This window comes from Camponotus floridanus, unplaced genomic scaffold (genome assembly GCF_003227725.1).
Source record: "Camponotus floridanus strain SB8 unplaced genomic scaffold, Cflo_v7.5 scaffold16, whole genome shotgun sequence".
NCBI lineage: Eukaryota > Metazoa > Arthropoda > Insecta > Hymenoptera > Formicidae > Camponotus > Camponotus floridanus.
Genome location: NW_020229281.1, coordinates 798,625 through 815,209, shown reverse-complemented (window position 1 = coordinate 815,209; position 16,585 = coordinate 798,625). Strand labels below are relative to the sequence as shown.

The following is a 16,585-nucleotide window of genomic DNA, read 5'->3' as shown; positions in this document are numbered from 1 at the left end:
TGCGACGCGAGGCTCCGCGTCCGAGGAAATGCCGCCCTACAGGTCAGCTGCGCCAGAAAGTTACGACGATCCGCCATTTTTGTCTACACCTACTCCTGCTCCTTGTGCCCGCTAGAGTGGGAACGCGCGCGCATGCGCGGGAGTCTCGGTTCGTGCGATAGGTCATGAGAGTTATATTGGTTCTAAATGCGACACGTTTAAACTTTAAACCTCTTTAATTAATCTCGCGCGCATTAATTTCTCTAGTATTATTTAACTTTATATAATTGAATTTTATTTGGATTAAGAAATACCTAATAAATTTGATTAAAATCAAGAAATAAAAATTTAATCTCTCAACCTGTTTGTTGAGCTTTTAAACATGGCAGTTTTTAAATTTGCTTCTCTACAGACGCGGTAATTTCAAATCGTGATCATACGACTTATCATAATTTTCAGCAGCAACTGGCGCAGTCATAAACTGACGATAAACAATTTCGTTCAATTATAATTAAAATCATTTGGTAAAACAACGTCGACGAATAATTGTACTTTTATTATGTTAATTTAAAGAAAAGCGTTTGATCGAACGTGAAAAAAATTCTTAAATTATTAATTAATAAAAATCAAAATAAATATAAAATATCTTGATTTCATGAACAAATTCTTTAGACGAATGATTTAAAAGACCAGTCATTTCATAAGACGAATGAAATGACGAGAATGATAATCACAGTTCCCTGTATTTATTTGTGACATTTCTCTCGACTCTTCACATAATATAATATTTAGTAACTTTATTTACAAGTTATCGACCCAGTGCATAGACTAAACATATTTTAGTTTGCTCGGGAATCGATTTATTTACAAAAATGTGTCTTCGAATTATGGAACAATCTTCAAGTCCGCAAATGCATGGGACACGGTATCTCGTTCGCAAATATCTTTCATTTAATGAAAGCAGAAATGTAATCATCTTATAAAAAGATTCAGATTGAAAAGTCCCTCGCGCATCTTGCATAACAATTTCTCCCTTTGTTTCTCGCACCAAATATTGGTAAATAATCTTCGTCGTCCTCAAAAATAAAGCTGAATGTAAATGCGAATACGCTTCAGAAATACGGCTCTTTTGTCTCAGCATCCGAAAAGGGAATCGTTACCACCAAACCAATGAATATTCACGCTTCATCCTGAGAAAACGCGGGGTATATAGTATCCTGGAGAAAATATATCTCCGAAATAAATTTTTCATTTCAAATGTACCTTTCCAATTTTAATTGCTCCTGATTAATTGTTTTTTCAATATTACCAAGCAGCATATGTTGGCTTCATAAACGTTTTCTAAACGTATCTAATATCATTATATACATTTAAAAGAAACGTTTATAAAACCACCACGTGCTACCTAAATTAATTTTGTATCTCTAGTAAAAAAAGCTGATTGTTATACAAGCTACTTATTTTCTTATTTTTGAATATATTTGATGCCTCGCGCTTCCTTTCAACACGATTACCCTTTTATGAAACAAAATTAGCATAATGTAACATTTGTGGAAGTTCCATTCTCTATACACATATATATATATATAGCGTCGAAACATAAGATGTCCCCCCAGTGATACTTGTATAAAGATATTTCATGCTTAGAATGATTTAAATTCTTTTTTTACTCTTCATTCTAACTTTGTACATGCTTGTGGACACTTGAGAAGCTTACTGTGATGGATTGCTCCGAGATATAATTTAAACCACCGTGCAATAATACAATCATCCAGAGTCTAACGATGAACGAAAATGCTATTGAAACGAGACCTTTTTGTCGCCAATATACAGTATATTGTTTAAATAATAATTTTCTTTCATTTTATCAACAAACGCAACAAGTATAGTTAGTGAAATTTTAGAGTCCCATAAGCCGTCTTGCATTTTTCGAATTACGTGAATCTCGCATTGCAGTGTGCACGTTATAAAAATCGTGAATATCATTGCGAATAGTTAATATTATATATAAGCATGTCAGATTCATAATCGTCATCTACCTGCAAATTGCTTCTTTGACACTTATCTTTTTTTCTTTCTCATATTGGATATTAATATATATTTTAATGAAATATTGAATATAAGATATTAAGAATGTTGAAAAATATAGTCTTGAGTGTGTGTATGTGTGTGTGTATGAGAGAAAGAAGCTATTCTTTTATAAAAATATCAAGTTTTAGAAATTTTATCAAAGAATAAACATGTAAGAGTCATGATCCATATTTATCTCTCTTTCGTATTTAAATATTAGGCCTAACAAAATTAACATATGAGAATATAAGTCAATATAACAATCTGGAAATGTTTACGATATATTAATTTTTATCACACATAATTACTACTATTGTGGCATTTTTGTTAAATTATTGCTACATTATACATATGCATACACACACACATACACATAAAAAAATTTATAATTTTATATACCAACACAAAATAAATTGTAAAATTTAATTTTATATCATTTCTCTTTTTGTTTTTAAATATATTATGTAAATTTATTTCGCGTTTCTTATATGACCTCATATACAATTATATGCGATTATAAAAAAAGGATTATCGTATGCAAGTAAAATATAATTGTAACGGATATTCATAAATTAAAATATGTGTAACTCGTTTATATAAATGTTATGCAATAAAAAAAAAAAAAGAAATATAGATAAATATTATTTCTCGATATACAGTACTAATGTTTTTTTTTTTTTTTTTTCTTCAAGATATTTTATCTTTTGAGATATAATTCTCTTAAAAATATAATTGCTTAATGAACTAATAGAGAAGAAAAATGCAATTATGCGCGCATAATGAGACTCTAAGATACATATATAATAAAATAGTAATGACGCTATCTTTTCAAAATATAAAAAGCAAAGTAAACTTTTGATAGCGTTATCATTTTAAATTGAACCCAATTCTCTTCATAATCATACAAAAATGATTATCTCATAGAAAGTGTAAGCAATTAAATCAAAAGCAAACACACATTAGCAACAGTATTGATATCAATCGAAATTCGTAAAAGGATATCTCGTTTTAATCGATCCTCTATTGGTGGAATGTTTTCATTTTTTTTTAATTAATTCTGCAAACGATATATTCTTCTATATACCTCCCGAGGCTTTTTATTAAGAGACATTTCAGTCTATCTACCACTTTCGATCAGGATAATGATACCGTACTCTCACGCGTTCTCCTATGAGAGAGAGAAGTATATATTATATTATATTTATTTTTATAATATATATATATGTATGTATGTGTGACGTCATGTGTTATCTCGTATGCTTTTTGTGTTAAAGTCACATGGTTTGCAGCAATACAAATAGAATATTAAATGTTACTACCATTCTGTGTAAGTAATTATAATCGGATGGTAGCCTGTTCTCACAAATTCAAGAGGTCCGCGTATTATTTGCCTAAGGGATTTTGCAATTTTCCCATTATAAATAAGCGACATATTCTATAAACAATACTAGATTATAAACATACCAACTATTTAAATCATATTCCTGCAGACGACAACGCTAAATTTTTGTTGTACTAGATGTATAGAGTATGTAGATGCATCTTTATGTTGGCTGACAGTAAATAAAAAATATTCTTTTGTCTCGTATTTAACAAACACAATTTCAACATGTGCAACAGTGCTTTTAGTATTTGTGAATCATTAAATCAAAATACTATCATAATACAGCTTCATATTTGTACACTTATCAATGAGAAAATGAGAGATTAGTAGAAATATGCTCTGAGTAAAGACATATATAAATTATTTGAATCACTAAGTAATTCCCAAAATCTCACCAACAAGACGCAAAAGAAACTTGCAGTCCTATCTTAGGCAAATAGATCTTATCGTGTTGTCATTTAAAAAGTACGCGTTAAGCTCTAACAGCTTGTCATAATCAACAATAAGAATTTTCACATTTTTTTCAGTCTTATAAGCAATACATCGTTTTCATTTTAGAAAGCTAGTCACTTTCGCGTTTAAACACGACCCGCTTTGTTCTCAATATTATACTATCCTGTACATTTGTAATTTCTAATCAATCTTCCGTGAAATTTGAAAAAGTGGTTGCATAAACAATGTCAGCAATCCTTTCGACGAAGAAAAGAGAATCCTTCAAAAGAGAAGTACTGTCCAACCGAGTAATCGACTATTTCTAACCGAAATACATGACACATTAATTCGATAAACTCCTTGTCAATACGAAGATTTGATAAAAAGATCTATGTAGGCGAGCACCTTTGTAATTTAACCAGCGTATTCAGCATCGGTGCAGTGCATCAAAGATGTTTCGGACGTAAAGATCTGTATCACGAAGAATACTGGTTGATTTTAACCAGTGGAGTAATGTTATCGATGCGTTTGAAAAATTGAAACGTAATCCGAATATGGTATAGTATATCACTTTAGTTATGCACTATGGTTGACGCATGTTGAAGTCTCTCAAGCTCTTCCAATGACAGGACGTTTGTTTGCCCAAGCTCTGGCAGCTTCCCGGCTCGAGCTTGAGCGAGGAGTTCCGGGCTGAACCATCGTGCAAGTTGGTTAGACGTTGGCGAAAGGTCACCTCCGTTACTACCCACAAATCCGAGGCCCGGCGAAGGTTGACGGCCGACTGTCATGTTTAATTGTTGCGATCGCATCGCTCGCCCATCTGTGAACATAATTTAATCAATCATGTAATAAATTATCATTTAAATAACAGGAATAAATGTTATTGTAAAATATATATATGCAGAATAATTATAAAAATATATAAAATAAAATATATAGTTTGTCAATATTATTTATATAATATGATAATATGAATGTTTTATTAATATTTTAGCATAAATATTTCAACATAGTTATTAGTTATTTACTTAATCCAAAGATAAATGATGTCAAGACAGGATTAAATAGGGGAGAGCTAAGAATGGCTTGCTATTATTCCGATTTCTGAACACCGTTGCATGCAATTTGATTGGGGAGAGGAGAAACACCTGAAAATTAATGTAAATAGGATAAGGAAGGAATTTTATAGCAAATATCAATTTTTATCAACTATAAAAATCGGATTTTATATTGTTCGTTTTGTTAAAAAATTTTTTTTTAGTAGTATAACACTTCTATCACTTTTTGCTTCATTGAATCACGTTACCTGTACGATTGGAATTGTAATTTTGATTCATGACAAGTTGCATCGGTGTATTTACAGTCCGTTGTGGCGGTTGTTGCTGTTGCATGTTAGTTGTTCCATGCGGTGGTTGTTGCATATTGGTGAGATGTGCGGAGACTTGCTGAGCCTTCATTTGGGTATTTATAGAGTTTGATCTCGGATTCATAATCGAGTTTTGGACTACTGGGTTATATTGCGGAACATTATGATGCGGCAATGAAGTGGCCATAGTATGCTTGGATCGGGCTGGATTGCCATATACATTTGCGACCGTTCTATGTTGATGTTGGAATTCCACGTTTCCTGTATTGTATTGGAATTGATTGCTGCTCGTGTTGCCGCTGTTACCACCTTTCACTATAGGTCGACCTAAGATTAGAGAATTTCATAGTGTTTAATATTATGTTATTAATATAGTCAATAATGTTTTACAACGTTAATCGCAATAATAAAGCTTCTAAATATTTTATGACAATCAATAATAAGGCTTATAAAAATTTGTCATTATAATTTTGTCATTATAAATTTGTCATTATAAAAGTTAAGAAGATAAACCTGGATGCTGTTTAAGCGATGAATTCGACCATGTCGATGGAACGGATTGTGGCCGCAACGCGGTATGTCTCGAGAGAGCTCCCTGTGTAAGTAGTTGAACTGCAGACTGCATTTGTTGCATCTGTGAAGCTTGAGTTTGTGTAGACAATTTTGATGGGTCATTGTTGCTTCCTATATTAGGAAAAAAAATAAATTTTTAATAACAAGCAATTATATGAAAATTAAATCTAAATATTAATAACACAAAACACAAATGAGTTATTTATACAAGGTGTCCGACATATTGCCCGCAGTACTTCGGGAAGTAATTCGGGACTCAAAAAAAAAGGAAAAAAGCTATATTATAAACATAGATCTGGAAATAAGTCGTTTCCGAGTTATAGTAACTTTTATGTTAAAAAAATCGTAATTTATGGTTCGTTTGGCATTTCTTTTTAAAATTTTTTTTTAATTTAAAATTTAAAAATTTGAATTTAAAATTTAAATTCAAATGTTTGAATTTAAATTTAAAATTTAAATTTGAATTTTTAAATTTTAAATTTAAATTTAAAATTTAAATTCAAATTTTTAAATTTAAATTTTAAATTTAAATTTTAAATTTTAAATTTAAATTTTAAATTTGAATTTTTAAATTTGAATTTTTAAATTTAAATTTTAAATTTAAAAATTTAAATTTAAAAATTCAAATTTAAAATTTGAATTTAAAAATTCGAATTTAAAATTTAAATTTTAAATTCAAATTTCAAATTTAAATTTAAAAATTTGAATTTAAATTTAAATATTAAATTCGAATTTTTAAATTTAAATTTTTAAATTTAAAATTTAAATTTAAAAATTCAAATTTAAAATTTAAAAATTCAAATTTAAAATTTGAATTTAAAAATTCGAATTTAAAATTTAAATTTTAAATTCAAATTTCAAATTTAAATTTAAAAATTTGAATTTAAATTTAAATATTAAATTCGAATTTTTAAATTTAAATTTTTAAATTTAAAATTTAAATTTAAAAATTCAAATTTAAAATTTAAAAATTTAAATTTAAAAATTCAAATTTAAAATTTAAAAATTTAAATTTAAAATTTAAAAATTTAAATTTAAAAATTTAAATTTTAAAAAAAATTTAAATGTGGGATGTCAAGCGGCCTATAAATTATGATTTTTGTATCCGGATCACTTCCCGAAGTACGGGCGATTTTCCAGACATCCTGTATAGTATGAAAATATGCTTTATTGATATTATCATAATGCTTTCTTAATGTTAATGTTAATGCCTTCTTTCGTCAAAAAATTTAATTTAATAAAAAAGTAACTTAAATTGTAAATGTGTTTGAACATGTGTTTAAAAACATTCAAAAAATAAATGTTTTTGTCAAAGTTAAATTGTACAATTTAAATCAATTTCACATAAATGTCATTTCAACATTATGTACATATATACATACATATACACATACTGCAGACTTGAAACACCAACAATATACTTACTAAATATTATTCATTGAGATATTATCATTCAAATGTTACTATATATAACTACATGATTTACATAAATTGTTATTTATATATTATCCGAAATTATTTGCCTATATTGTATTGTGTTGTTAATAAATGTAATCATAATGATATTATCAGAGTAACAAATACAGCTTACTTGTATATTACATTTATTTTTTATACGTTTATTATTGCAAATTGATAAGCATAAGGATGAAGCAAATTACATAATTAAAAGGAATACGCAAAACTCGCTAGCAAGCTTATATTTTGATGAAAAGTTGCAATACTAATAATAGGAGAAAATGTGAATATGTATAAAAGAAAAGTTAAAGCAAATGAGATAAATCGATACAAAGCCTTTTATTACTTAAAAAAACTTATTTCAACATACTATTAAGGAATATAATAAATCTATGTTATTAAGAGTTTATTTTATAAAGTGCTCTTTTTGTATCTCACATATAAAATAAAAATAATATATATTTTTAAATATCTGTCATATTAGAAAGATGTAACAGATATTTATTGCACAAATATTTAGTTTTTAATGCCGATTTTCTTTCATGACCTTTCAAATTTTAAAGCATCTCATTTCTGAAATGTCAAGCGAAAAAACAAAATGGCAGCTTTTCGTTTATAATCGCAAAAATAATAAAACAAAAATATAGCTTTAAACATAGCAATCAAAAATTATATTATAATATTTATGTGTGTATGTGTGTGTGTGCGTGCATTTTATGAAACTTCAGAACTGCTAGAAAACAGTATAATTAGATATCTTCATCATGATTTACGAATACTAGCATTTTAAGAATTAATATTTTCTATTCCATCTGATACTGTAGATACGGTCATTTGATTATTTTCATTTACTAGCTTTTCCACCTCGGATGTTTTTTTTACTGTCTCATCAAATGAGACACAATCGTTATTGTTGGTATCATTATCTATATCTATTACGTTAGGCTCTGATACTTTTGCATTGTCGTTTGCATTTTCATTAACATCAAGGAAAACATTTTCCTTCGTTATGTTATTAGCCGGATTATCTTTTATTATATCCTTTTCTTGTTGTAATGAATATAAATATTTGGTTTTTAATGCCGATTCTTCCGTACAAGTATGTTTATTATTTGTATTAGCTATAGCAGATTGCAAAAAGATCATTTTAAGGGTCTCATTTTGCACTTGATTGACTGACTTGGAAAATTTAGATGAATCGACGGAAGGAACAGCGATATTTCTATGATTATTTTGATCTCGAGACATGCGAGAGTGATTAATGTTTCCATTAATTGCGGGTATAGAAAAAGTCGTTTCTAATTTGCGGAATTGATTCGCACCATCGGGTTCCTTGTCAGCAGTCATTTTACGTAAAACGGAGGTTGGGGTAAAAGCGAGCGGACTCGCTGTTTGCTTAGCTGGTGAATTAATAACAGGACTCGACGCGCGCAGTTGCTGCTGTTGTACTTGTTGTTGTTGTTGTTGTTGTTGTTGCTGCTGCTGCTGTTGTTGATCCTGCCGCTTGCGAAAATTTTCACGCTGTTCCTCCAATTTTTTCTTGATTAAAGCATTTTGCATTATAGTCTGAGTATGCATAACAATCTCCCGTGGCGATGGCACTCTGTGTGGTATCACTGTTATAATAATAATTTATGCATCACAAATTTTTTATATAACACAATTTTCTCTAATTTTGTTAATATTGCTAAAGATTAATAACATATCTGATAAAAGTTTATATCGGATTAACATTTCTCAAGTGATTTTACTATACTGCATGTCCCATTTTTCTTAAATTAGGAATAATTTTATACACAAGGGATAATATAACAAATTTCGCAAAATACAAAGTTTATTGGATTCATTATACTACCTGGATGTTGTACTGTTAAAGTACTAGGACTAGCTGCTAAATTTGATGATATTATCGGAGGTGGACAATAAGCTGCATTCCAAATATAATACAAAATTGTTCAATTTAAGTTTTCGTTTAAAAAGGGATGTTGAATAAGGAAAAAAGAGGAGAATAGTTGTGTGCATGTAAAATCTTACCGTTATTCATCGGAGATGGAATCCTCTGTTGTTGCTGTTGAAAGAGCATCTGTTGCAACATATGATCCTGAGGGGTAGCAGGAGCGGGATGAGGATGCGGACTTATAGTACGAGGTGTAGTACCGCCGTACATTTTCAAAATATTCACTAGCACTTCTCGATGGCGATGCTGCATAGCGGGATTCTATTAACGATACAATCAAAATTATGAACAATTTTTATATCACATAAAAACATTAATAATGGCAGACTCGAAAATTTTTTAATTAAATATATAAAATAGTTTTTAAACGGCAATACGACTCTCGTGTTGTTATTGATACACAATTATTTATTACATATGATGCTAATATAAATATAATAGATATAATTATTGAAGAGAGTCATATAGCAAACATATGTTAAATTATTGTTATTGTTACTTTATATATTGTTATATTTGCGCTGAAGAGGAGGATCTCGAAGAGGAGATCGAAACGCTATATAACTCTTCAATAATTGTATTTAAACTATTTTACATATTTTATATCACATGATAAAACTATTATATAATTACTATGGACAATTTGTGCATTATCAATAACTTACCTGCAACTGTTGCATTAGGTGTTGTCTTGTAATCTCTCCTTGTTGCAGACCTTGAATAATCGCTTGAGCTTCTGGTCGTTGTAAGAGTTCTTGACTTGATGGGATATTATTTATCATCATTTGCATTTCCGCTGGTACCGGACTAACACCTAGCATTCGCTGATTACCCATCATCATTGATAACATATCGGAATGTCGTTGTTTCTGCTGTTGTTGTTGTTGCTATAATGATATATACAGAAAATTTATAAAAATCTCTTATCACATATAGATGACAATTAGAGCACTATAGATATATCATACTTGTATTTGCAAGACTTTCATCAGATTCTCATGTTGCATTTGAGCTTGATGTGGATGTTGAGTAGGACCAAGGGGACCGACATGATTAAATGTCGTAGTATGAATCGGTTCTGTAGGTGGCTGTTGATGTGATACAGGTGGCTGCTGCTGCGTTTTTAATTGCGAATTAAGTAGCTAAAAAATAAAAATAAGAGTTATTACAAATATATATATATATATATATATATATATATAAGGAAAATTAAATATAATATAAACTTACTTGCATTAATGTTACAGGTTGTTTTGGTGTGATAGGTCCGTTAGCTGCAGGCACAGCTTGTCCTCCATTCATTTGAGCAAGCTAAATCATTTTTTATAATAAGTTTACATGAAATAAAATAGAATAAATAAATATCAACGTACCAGTTTTTTAAAAGCAGAGAGATCTTCTTCAGTCTTATTTACATGGGGTGTATCAGTCGAAGTCGTAGGTGGAGGAGCACCACCCCGCATGCGTGCTTCCAATTCTTCCAAGCTGTGCACAACTTTTCCACCAATTTCTAGAAAGAAATATATTTATATTTCATGAGATATGTTTTTATGAGATAATATTTATGCAAACATATGACTTACCCAAATCTTTAATAGAACAGTTTTTCACCATAGGGATAGCTGTATTAGCATCACCCTGGCCATTTTGGCTTGGTTTATTACCACGATGTAACATTTCAAGTAACTTTACATTTGTAGCAGAGTTAGTATTATTCGTCGTATTAGCCGGAGAAATGGGAGCAAAATAAGTGTTAGATTCCGTTACTGATGGTATTTGGATGTTCGGCTCGGTGATGTCGTTTAATAAATTGTTCAATAGTTCATCTTGTATGGAAGCCCTACGACTATCCACCTGTTGAATTGGACTTTCTCTCTTGAACCATTGACTAAATCGAGAACCAGTTCCACTACTCGAACCAACTCCGTTCTACAAATATAAAGAATTTATTTGAGTGAGACAAAAAGTATAAGATGATTTCAGATATTATATTAAGTGCAAAAATATGAAAAAATTAAAATACATAAAAAATAAAAATGATTATAAACATGACTCACTGTTAATAATCCAGATACACCAGCAAATGTATCAGATTTCAGAAACTCATCTAGATTAAAGTCAGGATGCGAATCCTCTTGATTCTGATTAGCGCTGGAATTTTCTACTGACTCAGATGTTGTCGGTTCGGTCACAGTACTTTCGTTAATGTCATTTTCTTTACTCTGAGTGATGGAAGATTGTTCGATCTGTTCAGAAATCGGAGAATGTGGTGCTGGTACAGCGTTTAGAGGTTGATCCATAACAGTTGGAGTGCTACGTCCTTTAGGACCCGCCAAGTTTTCGTTCAATTTGTCATCCTTTTCCGTAGCGTTCTTCTTATTTCGTTTCTTCTGTGCGGGAGTCTGTTTCTTGTTCTTGGAATTACCGCTGCTGTTCACCACTTTTTCCTCTGGAATGTCTTCAAAGCCCCTTAACTCAATCGTATCGTGCTGAGATGTAGGTCCCGAACTAAACCATTCCGGCTCGTCCATCGAATCGCGATTGTCACTGTAAGTCCGTCGACGATCGTTGTTGAATCTCTTTCCGCGATCTTTTGTGTCGCGATCTGTCGGATGATTGTTCCGCTCCGATCCTCCTCTGTCACCACGATCACGCTCTCTCTCGCCACGATCACCGTAATCCCGGCCGAATGATCTCCGTTCGAATCTCTCATCCCGCTCGCGTAAACTGTCACGATCACGTTCCCTTTCACGTATATCACGTTCTCTATCACGCTCTTTTCCATCACGGTTATCTCTGTTATCACGATCACGCAGAGGACCACTAGAGGTCGTGCCTGATCTAAAACCATAATCTGCGCGTTCGGATTCAATCTTTTCATTTTCCGATCTAAAATCCCATATATCTCGCGCTAGAATCCTGCCACTACCGATTCGGCGAACAGGTTCACGATGGCTGACCTAAATATTTCATAAAAACGTTTAATAATTGTATTTATTAGGAAAATGTATAAAAGCGATACTAATAAAGGTAGATATATAACCGCGCGTGTCTCAATAAAACAGAAATGATCGCGAGTTATATTATAAGTTTGTATACCTCTGTTTTGCCGATCGGACTTTCCGGACGCCGATTTGGTGGTTGATTCACATTAACGAAACATCCCGAATTAAAACTTCTTCGTTGAGGGCTCAAAACGATGCCATCTTGCTCTTTACGTATTCGGTCCCGTGGATCACCATTATTACGTCGCTTACTATGATTCTCAGTGATTTGATCACTACGTCCGGTCCTTTCCTCCTTCGGGGGTGTATCGCTACGCTTTCTATCTGAATGCCAACGTTCGGGATCCCAAACACCTCGTGAGCTGCCAGAAAAAATTAGCGATTAACAAAACAAACATTGATATATCGAAAATTCGAGAGAAGGCTATAAACTCTTGTACATACTTGTTGTAAGCATTGTCTAGGAATGCAGGCCTACGTTTAGATAATCGCAAATTTTTTATCAGCATCAGTTCCTCCTGAAAGCAAAAAAAAAAAAAATGTAAATACATATATTGCAAGACTCAATGTGCGATCACGCTATTTTAATAAATTCCAATAACATTTGCAAAGTGACATTTACTCGAGAATATTGAAACTGAGGTCTAGAACGGCCTACTTCCATGATCGAAGCGTCAGTCACCTCTCCAGCCACAGACATCGATATAATGGCTTCATCCCCTGTAAAACAACAAAAAAATAAAATTATCGTTTAGTAATAATACATGTGCGCGCGCGCACATATATACCGGCAAAACTACAGATCGTTCTAATCTCGAGGTTTAAAATCGAAATCGAAATTCGAAACAATAAGAACCTGCCGGGAACATCACAATCGCGAACAATTGTTCATCCTAACACACGTATTAGAACGGCTTGGCGTGACGCGGTCATACTTACGGAAGGTCACCCGCTTTAGAGGATTGACAGATTTGTTTTTCCGGAACCAATGGCAAGCTCTGGTCTGCATAACAAGGATATCTAAGAAAGGAGAGCCGGTCGGACCGACCAGCGGTCGTTTCCGCGGTCGCCGGTACCAGTTCGAGCCGACAAAACGATTGACGGCGATGAGTCTCATTGTATAAATCGGTTGTCTTGCTTCAAATAAATCGAATAGACTATTTATCTGGCTATTCTGCTCTATCTAACTGCCACTGTGTTTCTTCGCGCAACCGTTGTCTCTCGACAATGTAAATAAACAGATGAAGGGCAAACAGTCGACAAATTCCCGAATCAAAGTCCCGTCACGAATACATTGATCCGCGAGTCATTGGAAAATGAGAGATTCCCTCGCAAAAAATTTGCCTTTCACTTTTTAAGACTCGAGTAAGATAAAAGAATAAAATGAAATCAAGTAAAAACTCGAGCGAGATCTAAATGTCGAAATTTATCCGTTGGCTTTAAAAGCTGGCAAAAAATAATTCTGGAAGTCTCGTCCGGACTTTTCGTCCTTTGAAACAAAGCAACTTGGGAAACAAATTTTTTTTTGTTTTTCGCGTTTTTTTCTCTCGTGGCGAGAAAAAAGGTTGAATATATCTAACTTTTTAAATATATACCAAGCTGCAGAAATTGTTTATTTCTATTATCAAAATTGATATTTGATGTTAGAAATGGTCAATTTTACATACGTATCCACCGTCTATATATCACTCGCGCGACTTGTTACTGAAGAAATATATGTAAACAGTTGTGTAAGCACAGTACCGTGCAGACTGACTAATTCAAACTGCTTTCAGACAAGATAATACTCTGACAAGCCAATGAAAGCTTTCGTGAAAAGATCTTAGTCAAGAGGGCACTTGATTCGCTATAAAGATAATTTAAATATAACTGACTCTATCATATCCAGGAAAGTTTCTAGAAATGATCCTAAATTATTATCCTAAATGTATGAGTAGATAAATCTTTATGATACATAGCTATATTAAATATATATCACATTTTGTCTTTAAAATAATATCCTTTGCCTCCAAAATCTAAAAGTGTACCTATTCTTTTTTTACATAATTTATTCGAGAGATTTTATTAATTTAATTAAATATTTAAGTGTATATAAAATAATTTAAGTGTGTATAAAAGGAAATGATATTTATGTATACGTATAGATTGAAGTGTATTAAAGACTAATTTGAATGAAAGAGAAAGTATAATTGATTAGAAGATTAGAAAGATTTAATACAGCAATATTACACGAATCTTAGATACAGAAAATATCAGTATTACAATATAAAAGTCCTAGATATATAAAATATTAACAAAATATTAACAAAGGAAAACAATTTTGCTAATTAAAGTTTTAATCAATGTAAATAACACTCATATGTGCATAATATACATATATTGAAAATGAATTATAAAGTAAAAAAGATGAAGAAAAACAATGAAATTAACAGGAAGTGGATTTTGACTTTGACCTATTGATCTTAATTACAATGATCTATAGAAAAATGTAAAAATATTTTTATTTTTTCATTATAAAATTATTTTTATATAAACATTTTTTATATGAAACCAGAGCATTAATCACTGTGTTCGAGAGATTTTAAGAAGAGAGAGATAAATATATAAATCTAATAATATATAATAAATACTAAAAAGAAATATTAAGAAATTTAAGTAGAATTAATCGAGTTAACTCTTCTAAAAAATCTCAATAAATATTTAAGTAAAAAGAGGGCCCAAATATATATGTAAAAATCTCTGAATAATTTTAACAAAACTGACAGAAATATCGAAGATTGCGTTCCTACTTTTTTCAAATTCTCGTTAATTTTCGTCCAACGGGAGTCGGAGGGAGATATCGAATCTGTTCTAGCTGCACTTTCTGTACTTTCTTTCGCGATCTTCCCTTCTGTTTCCGCGATACTCAAATTTCCATTTCGTTTCGCGAGAAACGCACTTGTAATACACCGTTAAAAGAAACAAATAGACTTACTCTGACCGAAGAGAGAGACGGACGAACGACTCGACTCGCGACTCGGAGGTTATTTTCCGACATTGCTCGGCTCACGAGCGACGCTTCGATAAAGAAATGAGGAGAGAGCGAGAAGGAGACAGCTAGAGAAAGATATATGTAATCAATCGACTCGTACCTTCTTCCTTCTTCGTCGTCGCGGTCATCGTCGTCGCTGTCGCTGTCGCCGCCGTCGTCGTCGTCGGCGGCGGCGGTTGCTTGTCACTTGTCACGGACTCGACGGACATCGCGCCGATGACGCTGATTACGTCGACCTCGATCGGCTGGCGGAGGGCGCGTGTCCTGCGCGAATACCGACGTTCCGTGTCTCCTCGGTTTGTATCGGCCAAGTTCCTTCCCCGAGAGATTCTTCGCGCGATCTTTATCTACGCCTCTCGTACACGAGCAGCGATACGCACGCACACATACACGTACAGGCGCACCTACACAAAATCACACGCGACGCGGCGCGATCGCTAGCTAACTCGACACACACACGCACACACACACACGCATATATATGTACATACACGACCGATGGGGAACACACTCGCGGAAGCGCGCGCACCTTATATACGTACAGTTTACACCTCTATTATGTGTGTATATATATATGTTATATATATTGCTTAAAAGTACCGCTTAGTATCACAGACTGGTTTTCCCTTTTATACGTCTCGCGGCTCGAAGATACGAAACCTCGATAGGGCAATGTGTACTTCTTCTCCTGTTTCGATAGAGATGAACGAATAGTATGGATAGGAGGAAAGATGGTGGTGGGGGGCGAGAAAGGGTGGAAAAGAGAATTCGCGAGAAGACAGAGAGTGTGTTTATATCAAGAGGATATCAAGAGAGTGAGAAAGAAAGAGAGTTTACACGCGAAGCTGCGCAAACGGATGGGTCCTTCTGACGGTCTTGCGAGGGACACGATCGCGATTCTCCCGTTGTGTGTCGCCAAATAATCATTTCATGTCTCAATGTTTGCGAGCTCCCTGCCGATCGCCGTCAGTCCGTCGATCTCTGTATCGTACACAACCCGAGAAAAAATACGTATTACACACACACACGCACGACACACTGGCTCTCACGATGCTATATGCAAAAATAGAAAATAGCTGCACTCGATCCCCACTTCGGCTGCTGCTGCTGCTATTTCTCTGTTGCCTCTCCGCGATTTCTCGACGCGGCTAAACGTTTCTGGCCTAGGAGATTGCGGAACAAGGAGATAGGGCTTGCGGCACGAGTTTCCTGGCAGCAACGCGAAAGAAGGAGACGAACGCTACGACAGAAGGGCGCTGTCATCGAAGACGATTCGACGTTCGACGGTCACTAATTCGTCGAGGATTGAAGTTTGTTCGATTCTTTGATA

The 16,585-nt window shown here is 32.9% G+C and overlaps 1 protein-coding gene across 5 annotated transcripts; it reads right to left on the bottom strand.

The window, feature by feature from the left end:
- Positions 1–3,252: 3,252 nt before the first annotated feature.
- LOC105251249 (eukaryotic translation initiation factor 4E transporter) lies at positions 3,253–16,494 on the bottom strand. 5 transcript variants are annotated; one of them, XM_025406938.1, is made up of 17 exons: positions 13,892–13,946; positions 13,164–13,361; positions 12,847–12,944; positions 12,669–12,742; positions 12,319–12,586; positions 11,277–12,179; positions 10,803–11,148; positions 10,593–10,729; positions 10,450–10,530; positions 10,188–10,361; positions 9,885–10,106; positions 9,297–9,480; positions 9,118–9,189; positions 8,585–8,878; positions 5,745–5,915; positions 5,172–5,558; positions 4,438–4,685 (listed from the first exon to the last, which is right to left on the bottom strand). In XM_025406938.1, exons 2-17 carry the CDS (start codon positions 13,339–13,341, stop codon positions 4,438–4,440), a joined length of 3,837 nt encoding a protein of 1,278 aa, XP_025262723.1. In that variant the 5' UTR covers positions 13,342–13,361; positions 13,892–13,946. The 5 variants fall into 5 exon arrangements, with proteins under 5 accessions (XP_019883073.2, XP_025262723.1, XP_011256189.2 ...); XM_020027514.2 differs by lacking the exon at positions 13,892–13,946 and having other exon boundaries at positions 3,253–4,685; positions 13,164–13,850; XM_011257887.3 differs by lacking the exons at positions 13,164–13,361; positions 13,892–13,946 and adding an exon at positions 15,356–16,494.
- Between the last annotated feature and the right edge of the window lie 91 nt (positions 16,495–16,585).

Coding starts and splice junctions, on each gene's coding strand:
- LOC105251249 (XM_025406938.1), bottom strand. CDS start 13,341: ATGAGACTCATCGCCGTCAATCGTTTTGTCGGCTCGAACTGGTACCGG. Junction 5,559..5,744: donor ATCGCTTAAACAGCATCCAG/GTTTATCTTCTT, acceptor CTCTAATCTTAG/GTCGACCTATAGTGAAAGGT. Junction 4,686..5,171: donor TTACAATTCCAATCGTACAG/GTAACGTGATTC, acceptor TTATGTTCACAG/ATGGGCGAGCGATGCGATCG.